At 37.5% G+C, this 17105-nt stretch overlaps 1 protein-coding gene across 6 annotated transcripts in view; it reads right to left on the reverse strand.

The window, feature by feature from the left end:
• The window catches only part of THAP9 (THAP domain containing 9), a 31650-nt gene that overhangs the window by 3096 nt on the left and 11449 nt on the right, over positions 1 to 17105 (reverse strand). For 3 of the 6 annotated variants that reach the window (XM_001915481.6, XM_023637832.2, XM_023637833.2), the window contains one exon: positions 3949 to 7085. In XM_001915481.6, the coding sequence (XP_001915516.1) occupies positions 5108 to 7085 (1978 nt within the window). In that variant the 3' untranslated portion in view covers positions 3949 to 5107. Of the gene's footprint in view, positions 1 to 3948; positions 7086 to 7416; positions 7507 to 17105 lie in introns of those variants that run through there. The other 3 variants (XM_070263602.1, XR_011437508.1, XM_070263603.1) reach the window with 3 other exon arrangements.

A 17105-nucleotide genomic window follows, 5' to 3' on the forward strand; every position in this document is an offset into this window, starting at 1 on the left:
ATAGTAAGATTTATGAAAGCATTTAAGGCATTTTTAGTTTTTACTCAAAAGCGATAAGAAAATAAGTACATTCAGGATAACGTTTATTATAAGGCCACAGACTTGACTATAACTCTGTAATTTATTATATTAGCAAATGAAATCTGGCAATTCATAAAAAGAATACATCATGATCAGGTTGGGTTTATCCCAGGAATAAAAGTTTGATGCAACATTCAAAAAAATCAATATAAGTCACTATCAAAATACAAAAGAAGAAAAATTATATGGTCATTTCAAAAGTTGCAGAAAACAATCTTTTGAATATACTAAAAACTGAATTGTATGCTTTAAAAGTGTGATTACAGTACGTCAATATCTCAAAATTATTTTTCAAAAAAAAGGTACAGAAAAAATTACGATTTAAAAAAAAAATTTCTTCAGCAAACTAGGAATAGAAGGGATACTCAACCTGATAAAAAGTATTTACCAAAAAGCCTACAGCTAACATAAGTGGTGAAGACGGAATGTTTTCCCCCTAAGACTGGGAACAAGGAACTCCTCAACATTATGTTGGAGGTCACTGTACCATAGGGTGCGAAGGGAAAGGCCACTGATTGGAAATGAATAAATAAGACAAAAACATCTATTTGAGAACGATTTGATTGTGTATATAGAAGTCAAAGGATCTTAAAAAGCTGCTAGAGAGTTTAGCAAGGTCAGTATACAAAAGTGTATTTCTGCATGGTAGCAATGAATATTTAGAAACAAATTTTAGAATGACCATTGATGGTAGCACCACAAAACATGAAATGTGATAAAAATATCTACAAGATCTGTATGTGAAATGTAGAAAACACTGATAAAAGAAAAAAAGACGACCTTAAAAAAGGGATACAGCACGTTCATGGATTGGAACGTTCGATATTAAGATGTCATTTCTCCCTGAATTGATCCACAGGTTCAACATCACTCCAGTCAAATCCCAGCAGGAATAGCTGTCAAAGGCAACAGGCCGATTATACAATTTATAAAGAAAGGTACAACTAGAATCGCCAAACATTTTTGAAAAAAGAAAGTTGGAGGACTCCCACTTGACTTCAAGACATACAAAGCTGATGAAGATAAGGTGGTACTGGTGAAAGACCCATGGATCAATGGAACAGAATAGAGAGCTCAGAAATAGACTCAGATATATGTGATCAATTTTTTTTACAAAGGTTCAAAGGTGAAGTTTCACTGGAGAAAGAATAGTCTTTTTAACAAACAGTGCTGGGATATCCATATGTAAAAATATCAACCTCAACTTATACCACACACGAACATTAAGTGAAAATGGGTCATAACCTAAATGCAAAACCCAAAACTACAAACTACCTGTAAGAAAACATAAGAAGAAAAATCCCTGTAGCCTTGGGTTAGGTAAAGATTTCTTAGATAGGAAAATAGGTATGATCCCCAAAAGAGAAAAATTGATAAATTGGACTTATTAAAATTAATAATGTCTGCTCTTCAAAACACAAGAAAATGAAAAGCCACAAACTAGGAGAAAATATTTGCAAAACACATCTGATAATGCACTTATATCCAGAACATATAACTAATGCTCAATCTGAAAACAACCAATCTTCCAAAATGTGGGCAAAAGACTTGAACAGACATTTCACCAAAGAGGATTATGTGGATAGCAAATAAGCCTACGAAAATGCTCAGCATCATAGCCATTAAGAAAATGGAAATAAAAGCTACAGTGAAATATCACTGCATACCTATCAGAATGGCTAATTCAAAACAAATACCAAGGACCTGGAAGGAAGTAGAGCAACTGGAACTTTCTTACATTTCTGGTTGGAACACAGAGTGATAGAGTCACTTCCCAAAAAGTCCTGGCTGTTTGTTACAAAGTAAAACACTTACTATACAACCCATTGTATGGATACAGCACATTTTTTATTTATACATTCATCAGTTGGACATTTAGGCTTTTTCACTTTTTAGCTATTAGAATGCTGCTATGAAATTTGTGTACAAGTTTTTACGTGGTCATGTTTTCATTTCTCTTGGGCATACATGTCTGTCAGCAGAACTGCTGGGTCATTTGGTAACTCTACATTTAATCTTTTGAAGAACTGCCACTGTTTTTTTCCAAAGCATCTGCATCCCCACCAATGGGGTATGAGGGCTCCAATTTCTCCACGTTCTTGCCAACACTTGTTATTATCTACCTTTTTTATTATAGCCATCCTAGTGGGTGTGAAGTGATACCTCATTGTGATTTTGATTTGCATTTCCCAGATGGCTAATGATGTTGAGCATATTTTCATGTTTATAGGCTATTTGTATATCTTCTTTGAAGAATGTCTATTCATATTCTTTACTTATTTTTAAAATTGGGTTATTTGTCCTTTATTACTGACTTAAAGGAATTCTTTGTATATTCTAAATACAAGTCCTTATCAGATCTATGATTTGCAAAAATTTTCTCATCCTGTGGGTTGTCTTTTCACTTTCTTGATAGTGTCCTTTGAAGCACAAATTTTTAATTTTGGTGAAGTCCAATTTATTTTTCATTGCTTGTGCTTTTGGTGTTATAACTAAGAAACTATCACCTAATCCAAGTCTCAAAGATTTACTCTATTTTCTTCTCAGAGTTTTATAGTTTTATTTCTTACATTTAGGTCTTTCATCTACTTAGAGTTAATACTTTTGCATGTGGATATCCAGTTGTTCCAGTAATATTTGTTGAAAAGTAGGAAGGATAAATTTCTGAAGGCAATGTTTGTTTTCTCCGAAGAAAAGGACAAAGGTGTTGAGTAGAAATTATAAACTAAACTACCCTAATCAAATAAGGTGAGTATTTAAAAAATTTCACTGTAGGGGCTGGCCCGGTGGTGCAGCAGTTAAGTGCGCATGTTCTGCTTTGGTGGCCTGGGGTTCACTGGTTCAGATCCTGGGTGTGGACACGGCACCACTTGTCAAGCCATGCTGTGGCAGGTGTCCCACATATAAAGTAGAGGAAGATGGGCATGGATGTTAGCTCAGGGCCAGTCTTCCTCAGCAAAAAGAGGAGGATTGGCAGCAGATGTTAGCTCAGGGCTAATCTTCCTCAAACAAAACAAAACAAAACAAAACATTTCACTGTAAAGCATATATCAAGTAAATCTGATATCAGACTTGGAACCCTTTGACTAGGGCAAGGGCAATTAACTGTCCTAAAGATAGCAACAGAAATTTTCTTATCTTCAATGTTTGTCCAATTTATCCAGTACTTAAAATAACGCAAAACACTAATTTCTTACCATACAGAATATATTAGTACATTAGTCAAATGTAACAGTAAAGAGCGTAAGATACTACAGATAGGAACCCAGTTCTAAATAAAATCAGGCACAAAACTTGGATTTATATAAGCAAAAGTTAAAGGTGGTGATTCACAAAGAGGCTTCCTTTAAATAAGATTTATCTTGGTGCATCTAAACTCATTCTATTGCAAACAAAACTAAACCCACAATATTCAGATTTCTCAGCAAAAGCTCTTGTATAAACTGTAGTACAATTCTGGTTACATTTCAAAACTTAAGCCTTTGTTTGAGGTAGAACAAACAAATACATCAAAATATACTATTTAGGGCAATTTCAATTAATCAACCTCAACTTTTACCTAGTCATTAAACTCTTGCAATTTTAAGTTTTCACATTAAGATTAACTGTATTTTGTGAACACTCACTCAATGACAAAAAGAGATGTTGCACATACACAGGTGATAATGTACCTGTTGCTTCTTTATCCAGTAATATACTCCTATTTGTGAAAATACATATACCTATATGTTTTTCTGTTTATCTTTTCAAATCTTGGTGTGAGAGAATGGGGAAAACTGTCCTTAGTATGTTTCCATCTTCAGGATATTTAAGCTTCTCCTAAATTCCTGAAACAATTCATAATTAAGACAAACACTTTCATACCCGTTGTCTCAATCGACCATCTTTTTCCAATTTATTATGTGCTATGAAATTCCATTTTCATTCAACACTGAAAATGTTTCATTATTTTAGCCTTAAACACAAGTAGACTTCAGAAGTTGAAATAAAGGCTTCTCATTCTCTGATGAGCATTGGGCTCTTCCAATAAGAATCAAGTAAACATCCACTCTATTATTCAAAAGTAATATTTTGAAGTCCAGGGACAATGGATTGTGAAAATGATACCACCGACATACTTGCCAGATTACATTCCCCAGCTTGGTTGCAGCACAAGGAACCATCTCATGGCTCATGTGTTTACCTTCTGCCTGCTAAAGCCTAAGTATTAGTATTTTAGGGTACCTGGGTAAAGGGATTTTTGTGGTATGTGATCTTTTATTTTAACCTAATTTTCAAACCCATCTTAATTTTCATATGTAAGCAAAAACTATATTCAAGGTTTTTTAGGTGTTCTGTCAACATTCTTTTTTTTTTTAAGGAAGATTAGCTCTGAGATAACATCTGCTGCCAATCTTCCTCTTTTTTCTTTTTGCTGAGGAAGACTGGCCCCGAGCTAACATCCATGCCCATCCTCCTCTATTTTATATGTGGGACGCCTCCCACAGCACGGCTCGACAAGCAGTAAGTAGGTCCGTGCCTGGGATCTGAACCAGTAAAACCTTTGCCACTCAAGTGGAGTGTGTGAACTCAACTGCTGCGCCACCGGGCAGGCCCTGTCAACATTCTTATGAGCTGTAAACCAAAGCTCTTTTAGGGAATGTAGTCTGTTTATAAAAGGAGTCAAGGTTTTGGTGACTCTTAGTTGTCATTATTCTCTCGTTTTTAAAGCAGACTGAACAATTAAAAGTTATGTCGGGTCACATTACTCAGTCTTACAGTACTAAATTCAAAGGCAGCACCTGTTGGCTAGTCTGCTCCTACTGACTTACTGCTTTCTCCATTTTGGGTAACTCTGAAATGCTGCAGGGCACACCAGAGTATGAGCAGATTTTATAAAATGCATTATTAGAAATTCTTGTAAGTCAGAACTGCAAACTTGTCCACTGTGCAGAATAGTCAATTTATAAAATATGGTAAGTTGAACTTTAAAATAAATGTTGACCAATTATTAATAAAATAAAAATTTTAATATATTTTAGGTCCCTCATTTGAATGGATAGCCGTCATTACTTAGCAAATGCCTGAATTTACTGGTATTAGCAAAACGTGAAATTCTGTAATCCTGTAAAGATGACCAGTGTTTTCTTAAAAAAGTTTTCATTTCAGTTCTTTCTGAATGGTGTTTCAAAGGATACTGAGCTACATCTTTAGCTCTGATCTTTAAGAAACAGACTATTATATCCTTTAGTAACTTGATAAAGTGATTGATGGCACACACTTCTCCATCAAAGAGATGCTCATCTAAATCTACAAAAAGATAAATATGCCCAGAAAGCTCACAGAATATTTTCTGTTGAAGATACAATTCCTTCTGTTTAGGAAGTAATTCACAAACTGACATTCTTGAGTGGGTTCTTACAACTCGCTCACAAATATTTATGACTCGACATAGACTTTCTGAAGGGAAATGCAAACCATTCTTCTTTTTAATACACAAGAGTGACCCAATTTTAGAAGCTCGGAGATCCGACGCATACAGGGCACTGATGCAGTCCTCGCACGTTAAAAGAGCCGATAACTTATTTGCAACATAACCAGCACAACAGGTGAGATTTCGCCTATGCTCTGACAGGTCTACGAGTGCCTCACTTAGCGAACAATCAGACCAGTCTTGGCAAATATCCTCTTTGTGAAAAGGAGTCTTTGTAACGCTGACACCATACTGATGCTGAATGGTCCAAAGGGCCAAGTCTGTCCTTTGAGCAAGTGAAATGTCAAGGATGCTTACTTCTCTTAGAAAAACTTCATCTTGCGGTCTGTATCTGGTTTCCAAATTATGGTAAGCTTTCTGGAATGCCATGCAGGTAGGGTGAGAACTGGTCACTAATAGCTTTCTGAGCATCTTTAGAAATAACTCCAAGTGATCTTGACTGAATTTGTAAGTCAGAAGATATGGAAAAGGCATGACCTTTGGGAAAACATAATTTTGGTAGAGCCATTGTAAGCTCTCAGCATTAAGCAAAAATCCCAGGAATCCTAGTTTCCGCTTACCTTTAATTATTTGATTATTGCTAGTGTCAGATAATGTAACAAAAATAGTCTTGGCTTCAATTAACACGTGATTAATTTTACTATAAGTTTCGGGCCAAAGAGGACCTTTAAGTCCCTTTCCATAACAGTTCCTACTATTAAAAATGTCAAACAGATTGTTAACTAAGCGTACAAAATGGATGGTACCAATACAGTTTTGAAAACGAGGCAGGCCTAACGACAGCAGGCATTCTAACGCACTGGCCACGCTCTCACTGAAGAGTTGGGCGGCACAATTCATTTTCAGTACATGGTTTTTCAAATTTGCAAGTTTTCCTGGGATTCTTTCCATATTTGATAATTCCTGTTCTTCTAGTGCTACTAACTCCACAAGGTGCTGCCAATGTGCCGTGCCATTAATAAACTGAATGCTTTGAAAATTCTGAAAGGCATTTCTTATTAATCTGAGCAAGTGGCAAGAATCAAAGAAGTATGCAATCTGTTGACTAGAAGATGAAGGATGCTGAAACGTACACTTCATATTGTCTCCATCAATAAGTATCCCCAATGCTTTTGCCATCTGAACACTATGGGCTGTAACATCAGACGTAACAGCCAGAACTGTGATCCCTATGTCACTCAGTTTGCCAATAGTCAGACGAAGCAGCTGAGCTTGCAAATATCCAGAGGCCTTGTTTACAAAAAAATAACCAAGAGGTGTTCTCCAATGACCAGAAATACCCACTGCCATTAACAAAATGGTTTCTGAGGCGAGTGGCGTTTCATCAGCATCAAGTTTGCCGAGACCAAAGTCCATAAACCCTTGCAAATGGTGACTGCTGGGGTCCCACTGAAGTTGTTGTTTGAGAGATATACCTTTTATTATCAGTGAACAATATTGATAGAGCTGGTCTCCATTCTCTACTCTTTGTTGAAGAAAAGAAAAAACGTTGCTGTTGAAACCTGGACTGGGTTTGCATTTGGATAACCATCTAAAAAATATAAAAAATGAAATATATAAAATTCAAAAGACAAAATAAAAAAGAGAAAATGCCTTCAATGGTACTAAAGTAGTGTCAAATCCCCATAGAAATAAAGCCCAAATATAAGTAGCTAAATTCTACATTTTCAAGCATATATTCACATAGTAACCATAAAATAGTAAGACAATAGAGAGACTTAGAAACACATAGTATATTAAGGTATGAACATACCACAAAATAATTTTTAATTTCTCATTTACTTCTTTAAAAAGTATACAAATCGATTACCCAGTCTCGTCTAGTTGCTGTGTTTATAATTTAGATCATAAACCAGTCTTACCTGTAAATTCAATGAAAGGAGAAAACTGTTGAAGGGCAAGGAAACTTTGAGAAGATCTGGTACATCCACCTCATTTTATAGATTAGGAAACTGGGAGAGAGGGAGAAGTTAACCACTTTGCCCTTACTGTGCTGCTAGTTATGCAGAAATGTGAAACCCAGCACCCCCGCTGTCCTGGTAGGTGCCTTCCTCACTGCCCCTTCCGGCCTCAAAATCCTGCCCTAGGGTCAATTCATGCGTCTGTGTCTGTTTGCCCCTATACACAGTGCCTACACTCCTACCTTAGGTGCTCCCTCATAGTACCCCTGCCCTTCCCGGACTGCTGACTGTTCTTTCCTATTACTGTTAGTGTCTCTCTGCAGAATCCTCTTCACTCAGTTCTAACTCTAATTGTTGTAGATCAGGAAAGGAAACGGCCAAGTTTAATAATTGTCTAAAACAAGACTGAATTTAGGATTTTGAGGTAGAGACTGAGGTGTTCATCATAACTGAAGTTTACTTTTGTAACTCAAATGACTTTTTAGGGGTTAAAATTCTGATTTAGGGGCTATATTCTACACTACCAAGGTTTCTTCCTGGACAAGTGACCTATTTAATTAAGATTTTTAATGTACTTCCCTAAGTATTTCAGGACAGGGCTATCCAAATATTTTGCTGCACCTAGAAGTTTCATAAACAGAATTTACCCTTAATACATGCCACACACTTTTATATGTATACACATACACACACACACACATATGTGTATATACAGTCATGTATCCCCTGATGGGGATACATTCTGAGAATCACATCATTAGGCGATTTCGTCATCATGCAAACATCACAGAGTGTACTTACACAAACCCAGATGGTACAAGCCTACTACACACTTAGGCTATATGGTACCAACCTTATGGGACCACTGTCATACATGCAGTCCATCCTTGACCAAAACGTCGTTATGCAGTGCATTACCATATATAATTTAATGCCAACTATCACCCACTAAATTGATTTCAAGATTCACTAATGGGTTTGCAATTACAGCATGCAAAAGACAAATTGTGACTATAAGTAGCTTATAATCTATTTAGGAGACAAAAGTATTAATCAGTTTATATTTTAATATAGGACAAAATAGTAAGAAAATGAGAAAACAGTATAGTGGCTCTCCACCAGGGTGCTACGGCCCACGAGTATGTTGAAAACTCTTTGCAAATGTGTTACCAAATTTTAATTAATTGTTTAAAATTTATTCTTTTACATTAGGATTCTCAAGTGAACACCAAAGATGCTAACTGTATTGCACATGCATTAAGCATGTAATGAAGTTACTTAACACCTCTAAGATGTAAACATTTTATTATAAAAAGGTTAGAAAAACTTATGTTCTGGTGAGCTTGATTTTTAAATGGAAATCTAAATCGTATCTTAATGTCCAGAGCTACTAGAATGATGTCTTGAACATCAGGGAGAAAAATATGTAGACCTGTTGGTTTATTTTTTAAAGTTTTTGTAACTGACAATAGAAATACCCAAACCAAGTCTGTGAGTTAGAACTGTAGGGAAGTGATTGATTTCTGTCTTAAACCTTTTACCACTTCAAAATGAAAAAAATTTTTTTCTGATTGTAAAAAAACAACACATTCTTTTTTTTTAAGTGAAACAATACAGAAAAGTTCAAAAAAGGAAGTAAAAATCACTGTGAATATCTAGGGATATTCTTCCAGATATCTTTATGTATATATACCTAGATATAATTTTCAAAAATTATACTGAATCTGGCTTTTTTACTTAATAGTAATGTTAAAGACTTATTTTTACACGTCCCTAACTATTGACCTACAAATATTTTGTGTGTGTGTGGGAGAAAGATTGGCCCTGAGCTAACATCTGTTGCTAATCTTCCTTTTTTCACTTGAGGAAGATTGTTGCTGAGCTAAATCTGTGCCAATCATCCTCAATTTTATGTGGGATGCCACCGCAGCATGGCTTGATGAGTGGTGGGTAGGTCTGCGCCTGGGATCCAAACCTGTGAACCCTGGGCCGCCAAAGCAGAGCACATGAACTTAACCACTACACCAACAGGCCAGCTGGAGACCTACAACATTTTAAATACATAGTATACCACAGTATTGTTAAACCATAAATAATTTAACCAATCTGAATTGAAAGACATTTGGGTCATTTCCATTTTTTAGACAATATAAACAGCACCACGACATAGGTCCATATACATATTTATGTCATTTATGCAATTCCTAGGAGTAGGATGCAGAGAAGAATTTATGTATGCATGTATTGGAATAAATGGACTCAACTTTCATAAGAAATTAATTATATAATATACATTCTCATCAACATGATATTTTAAATTAAAGAACAGCTTAGTTAAGGGAATGATTATATGGAGTCAGCTGGGTGGCTTGAAACTGCCTGGGAAGAATACAGTGCTTAAAAGCCATCATGCCAATGGCTCTGTCATTGTCTGTGTCCCTCCATCATCCTGGAGGGAAAAAAAAAATATTCACATTTTCTCCTTTCTCCCCAAACTGCTAATGACTCTCCTTCCCTACCTCTCAGCCCTTAACTTTATATCACTGAGAAAACAGAAGGAATCACATAAAAACTCATTTTCCTATCCCCAAATCTGTTAACCTATGGAATCTGTATCTCTGCCTTTCTTCCTGTTTCAATGAATGAACTGTCCCTGCTCTTAATTAAGGCCAGACCTCTCTCCACAGCGGTGCTAGATGATAACCTCCTGAAATTATCCTTTCTCTTGTGCATCAGCAATTTTCTGCTCTCTACTACATCATTCCCATGAGCATGCAAACATGCTGGGACATCTGCCATCGCAACAAACACCGCCCCCTCCATCTATGTTCCCGTCTACATTCACACCTATTTTTCTGCTCTCTTCAGAGCAAAACTCCTTGAACGAGTCCATAATCACTGTCTCTACTTCCTTGCCTTCCAGTCTCTCTTAATCCCACTTCAGCCAGGCTTACTTCTCCACTACTGCACTGCAACTGCTTCTGTCAAGTTTGTCAATGACCTCCATCTTGCAAAAGTCCAATGTCCTCATCTTTCTTGATCTCCCAGCAGCATCTGACATAGTGAACTAATATCTCCTTGAAATACTTTCTACACTTGGCTTCCAAGCCTCATAGTCTCCTGGTTTTCCTCCTGCCTCACTGGCTACTCCTGATCAATAAATATTTATTGAATAAGTGAATATTAAATATAATAATGTAGAGATCCAAACTTAAGCAGAGATGTACTAAAAATAAATATAACATTTTAAATGGGAAAATTAATGGAAATGTAATCAAATACAAATATCTTTGACGGTTAGGACTTTTTAGGATAAAATCCAGGTACTTACAATATATTGGAATAACAGATGGCCATTAAAACAAAATTTTGTTGATAAATAGATTTTTTTTTTTAAGTCTGGGAAAATATATATCTAACTGCTAACAGTGGTTATTTTGTGAGATTAGGGGAACCGAAGTATAAATATTTCTCACTTTCGGTATTTATATACTTACATATTGTTTGAATGTTTTATAACAAGCATGTATTACTATCACAGTAAACAGGTACCTTAGTTTCAGATGAAGTACCCAAAGAAACAACTTTTTGAGTACTAAGATTGTATATCTAAATAGATAATGTCATAGCAAAGGTTACAAGATGCAAAATGACACAAAGAGAGAAAAGATCAGTGTGAGCTGGAAGTGTCAGGGAAGATTTAATCCAGGAGTTGATGCAGAACTATAGGAAATGAAGAAAACCATGAAAAAAAAGAAACAGATGAGAAGTCATATGAAATGTCTCATAAACCACAGTGTAAAACAAGTAAGTAATGCTTTAAAACCAGTGCAGAGGAGAAAACTTGACTAAAACAGGTGTAGGAGGAAATAACTGTCTACAAAAATGTCTCTTAGCAGAAAGTAGACATTTATAACTAAGTATAATATCTAGTCTAAATGGTTAAGTCACATCAGAGCAAATAAGCCTATGACAAATCTTCCTCTCAATATATGAAATAGCAGTTACAACTAAAAATAGAAACAATAGAAATGTGTAATAGTTGGAGAATGTCCAAGTGAAGTAGGGTATGACTACCTGATATTATCCAGCTAGTAAAGATCATGACTATGTAAAAAACTAGTAAATCTAAGCACAGAAAAAAGACTGGAAGGAAGTTCCATAAATATTAATAAAAATTATTTACACATAACGTAGAGGAACAATTAATGAATTTTCCTTCCTTTTCTCTCATTTCTAAATTTTTCATTAGTAGTATTATTTTAATAGCGTGTGTGGAGGAAAATTCTCATTCATTTTTTTAAAAAGGGGATGTAATGTGCAGTACAGTGACTATACTTAACAATACCATATTGCATATTTGAAAGTTGCAAGAGAGTTGATCTTAAAAGTTCTAATCACAAGAAAAAGGGAATTATAACTGTGTGTGTGATGGATGTTAACTAGATTTATTGTGGTGATCATATTGCAATATATACAAAAAAAAATTTTGTTGCACACCTGAAACTAATATAATGTTATATGTCAACTACATCTCAATTTAAACAAAAAAAAGATGTTTCCCACAAAATGGAAAAAAACAATGTCATGATAATTGAGGTCCTTCCTCCCACCAGGCCTCAATTTCGCTTTTTTTAAATGAGGGAGTTGGAGTACTTGATCTCTAAGAGTTTCTTCAGCTTAGCGAGCCCCTATGAGTCTATTTTAAAGTTGAGGCAATAAGAAACCAAGAGTTACCCTCTAGGAGAGAAGGCTCCTGCCATTCCTGGCTCGTCTCTGCCCCATCCACAGTGAATTAAATGGAGTGCTGCTCTTTCTACAGCGACTTGAGGTCCACCACTCAGGCATTCTCTCATTCACAAATATTTATCAAGGGACCACTGTGTTCCAGGCACCACAGCAGGGGGTGGTGCTATAACAAAGAAGTAGATGCAGACCTCATGTTGGGCAGCTCACAGTTCAGTGGGGAAGACACTGTTAAGTATACTAAGATTCAGTTCTGTATTGTGTGTCTGAGAGGGACACCTAATCCAGAACTGGTGGAAGAACAGCAGGCCAGGCTTCTGAAACAACGTGCTACTAATTTGAGCCTGAAGAGTGAGGACTAATCACCAGGACTGACAGACAGACAGGGAGAACGGGCATTTCAGACAGAAGGGATAGTAAGTCCCTAAGGTGAGAAGAAGCAAGGAATGCCTTACAACTGGAGCAGGGAATACAAGAGGGCAGGGAAGGAGGCAAGGGATGAGCTGGAGAGCCCAGCAGAAGCCACATCACAGGAAGCAGTAAGCCACAGAGAGGAGTTGGCCTTTAGTGTGATGGTAACTGGGAGGCTTATGCAGCAGGAAAGTGACTTGTATGGGTTTAATTTTGTCCATCAAAAAAGATACATTACAGTCCTAATCCTCAATACCACCGAATGTGACCTTATTTGGAGATAGGGCTTTACAGAGGTAATCAAGTTAAAATGAGGTCATTAGGGTGAATCCTAATCCTCCATGACTGTTGTCATAAAAAGAGGAAATTTGGACACAGAAACACACATGCATAATGGAAGATGATGTAAAGAGACACTGGAAGGAGAACCACCATTTACAAGCCAAGGAGTGAGGCATGGAACAGACCATTTCCTCAGAACCCTCAAAGGAACTAACCTTGATTTTGGACTTCCAGCCTCCAGAACTGTGACACAATAAATTTCTGTTGTTTAAGCAAATAAATAAATAAAAATGAAAAGCAGTATGTAAAACCAGAGATAAAAAACAGTAAAACTGCCAAGCTGTGATGTCAACATCATGGAGGAATGAGTTGTTCCTTAGTCTCTCCTTGCTAAGTTACAACCAAACGGACATGTGTTAACCAACAGAAGATTCCTTACAAAGCACAACAGCACATCTGAAAGATCCACGCAGCCATACATCTCAAGGTGGGGGTATGGATCCCTGGGAAGCAGTGGAAGAAGGTGAGTGGATCCCCTCCCCCTCCCCAGTGGCAGTGATCTAGGTCACAGGTCTTCACAGAGTAGCTGCACATGACTTTAAAAGGAGGTGTGGGGCTGGCAGGACTGTGCACAAATGCTTTTGGAGTTGCAGCCAGAGTGCAGGAATGCTCCACACTGAGTGGCTTGGATTAGCCACCAGGTGGGTGCCTCCACCAAGCAGAGCAGCCCAGATAACTGCCATGTACACAAAGCGGGCCTGTACATGAAAAAGAAAGCGCCCCTCCCTTCCTGCCTACTGCACCAGATCAGCTGTTGCCTGGCCTAGGCAGTGGTTCCACAGCAGAGCACCTGCATGTGTGTGTGTGACATGCCAAGCAGCTGCAGCCAGCAGGCAAAAGTAGATGAGCGCTACTGAGACAACTTCCACCAGACGTGGCAGGCTCAGAAAACACAGCTCTTGCCCACCCTCCAAGAGGCAGCGACCTGATACTACTACCACGACCTGGCAAAGGATCAGTTCATCAAACACCATGGAAAATGAGAGTAACACTTCAGAGCAGGAGGAAAATGACAAGTCTCCAGAAACCAACCTGGAAGTCACAGAAATTTACAATCTAAATGTCAGAGAATTCAAAATAGTTGTCATAAAGAAACTCAACAAGTTACAAGAAAACTCAGAAAGACAGTTCAATGAGCTCAGAAATAAAATTAATGAGCATAAGGACTACTTCACCAAAGAGACTGAAACTCTAAAAAAAACAAAAACAACAATAAATTCTGAAGATAAAGAACACATGAATGAGATAAAAAACAATTTAGAAATGAAAAGAAAAACAGAGCTGATATTATGGACGACAGAGTTAGTGATTTAGAGGACAGAAATATAGAAATATTTCAGATAGAGTAGGAGAGAAAACTAGGACTTAAAAAAAAATGAAGAAATTCTATGAGAAATAATCAACTCAACTGGGAAATGCAACATAAGGATTATATTTATCCCAGAGGGAGAAAGGAGCAGAGAGTTTGTTCAAAGAAATAACAGCTGAGAACTTCCCAAAGTTGGTGAAGGAACTGGACTTAAAAGTATATGATGCTAATAAAACTTCTAATTACACCAATGCAAAAATACCTTCTCCAAGGCATATAATAATAAAACTGGCAAAAATCAATGACAAAGAAAAAATACTAAGGGCAGCAAGGCAGAAGAGAGTAATCTACAAGGGAACCCCTATCAGGCTTTCAGCAGAGTTCTCAGAGGAGACCTTACAGGCTAGGAGAGATTGGAAAGATATATTCAAAATACTGAAAGACAGAAACTTTCAGCCAAGAATATTCTATCCAGCAAAACTATCCTTCAAATACAATGGAGAAATAAAAGCTTTCTCAGATAAAAAAAGCTGAGAGAGTTCATCATCACTAGACCTCCCTTACAAGAAATGATTAAGGATGCCCTCATACCTGAAACAAAAAGGCAAAGGTTTGCCAAGCCTTCAGCAAGGAGATAAATAGACAAAATCAGAAAATGGCAGCTCTCTATCAGAACAGGTTAGCAAACACTTAATTATAACATAAAAGATAAATGGAAGGAAAGCATCAAACATAACTATAAACACTTCAATCTAGTCACAACCTCACAACACAAAACAGAATAATTTGTGACAATAATAACTAACTTAGAATGGGAGGAGGAAAGGGAAAGAACCTGCTCAGGCTAATAGAGATAAGAGGCTATCAGAAAACAGACTCTCATCCACATGATCTTTTTCTTTTTGCTGAGGTTACTTGTGAGCTAACATCTGTTGCCAATCTCCTCTACTGCCTTGAGGAAGATTAGCCCTAAGCTAACATCTGTGCCAATCTTCCTATATTTTATATGTGGGATGCCACCACAGCATGGCTTGATGAGTGGTGTGTAGGTCTGTGCTGGGATCCGAACCCAGGAACCCCAGGCTGCCGAAGCAGAGGGCACAAACTTACCCACTATGCCACTAGGTTGGCCCCCTTCCTCCACATTTTATATGTGGGTCACTGCCACAGCATGACTAATGAGTGGTATAGGTCCACGCCAAGGATCCAAATCCATTAACCTGGGCCACCAAAGCAGAGCATACCAATCTTAACCATTATGCCATGGGCCAGTCCCAATGCTAGACCTCTTATACAAACCTCATGGTAACCACTAAACAAAAGATCAAAGCAGAGACACATTTCATAAATAAAGAAAAAAACATTACAGAAAATCACCAAACTGAAATGGCAGTCAGAAATACAATGGAAAAGAAACAATGGAAATATAGAACAACCAGAAAACAAGTGATAAATCGGTAGTATTAAGCCCTCATATATCAATAATCACTCTAAATGTAAATGGATTGAATTCTCCAATCAAAAGACACAGAGTGGCAGGATGGATTAAAAATCAAGACGCAACACTATGCTGTCTCCAGGAAACACATCCCAGCTCTAAAGACAAACACAGGCTCAGAGTGAAAGGATGGAACATGATACTCCAAGCTAATGGCAAACAAAAGAAAGCAGGTGTTGCCAGACTTAGCGCAGACAAAAAAGGCAATGAGACACAAAGAGGGGAAGTACATAATGATAAAAGGGACATTCCACTAAGGGACATAACACTTATGAAAATATATGCACCTAGGGGCTGGCCCGGTGGCACAGCAGTTAAGTGCGCATGTTCTGCTTCTCGGCAGCCTGGGGTTCGCCGGTTCAGATCCTGGGTGCAGACATGGCACCACTTGGCACGCCATGCTATGGTAGGTGTCCCACATATAAAGTAGAGGAAGATGGGCACGGATGTCAGCTCAGGGCCAGTCTTCCTCGGCAAAAAGAGGAGGACTGGCAGTAGTTAGCTCAGGGCTAATCTTCCTCAAAAAAAAAAAAAGAAAAGAAAATATATGCACCTAACACAGGAGCACCAAAGTATATAAAACAATTATTAACAGACCTAAAAGGAGAAATTAACAGCAACAGAATAATCGTGGAGGACCTCAACACCCCACTTACATTAATGGACAGATCACCCAGACAGAAAATCAATATGGAAATAGTGGACTTAAATGAAAAACAAGACCAGATGGACTTAACAGATATGTATAGAACACTCCATCTAAAAAGAGCAGAATATGCTTTCTTTTCAAGTGCACATGGAACATTCTCAAGGATAGACCATATGCTGGGAAACAAGGCAAGCCTCAATAAATTTAAGAAGATTGCAATTGTATCAAGCAGCTTTTGTGAGCACAATGTTATGAAACTAGAAATCAACTACAAGAAAAAAGCTAGAAAAGTCACAAATATGTGGAGAGTAAACAACCACTGGATTACTGAAGAAATCAAAGGAGAAATAAAAAAATATCTCAAAGGGCCAGATTGGTGGTGTAGTGGTTAAGTTTGTGCACTCTACTTCGGCGGCCCAGGGTTCATGGGTTCAGATCCTGGGTGCGAACCTACACACTGCTCCTCAAGCCATGCTGTGGTGGCATCCTACATACAAAAATAGAGGAACTGGCAGAGATATTAGCTCAGGGACATTCTTTCTCAAAAAAAAGAGGAAGATTGGTAACATATGTTAGCTGAGGGCCAATCTTCCTCAAAACAAAACAAAACAAAACAAAACAAAAAACTGTGGGGCTGGCCCTGTGACCAAGTAGTAAGGTTCACACACTCTGTTTTGGCGGCCCAGGGCTTCACC

This window comes from Equus caballus, chromosome 3 (assembly GCF_041296265.1).
Source record: "Equus caballus isolate H_3958 breed thoroughbred chromosome 3, TB-T2T, whole genome shotgun sequence".
Taxonomy (NCBI): Eukaryota; Metazoa; Chordata; class Mammalia; order Perissodactyla; family Equidae; genus Equus; species Equus caballus.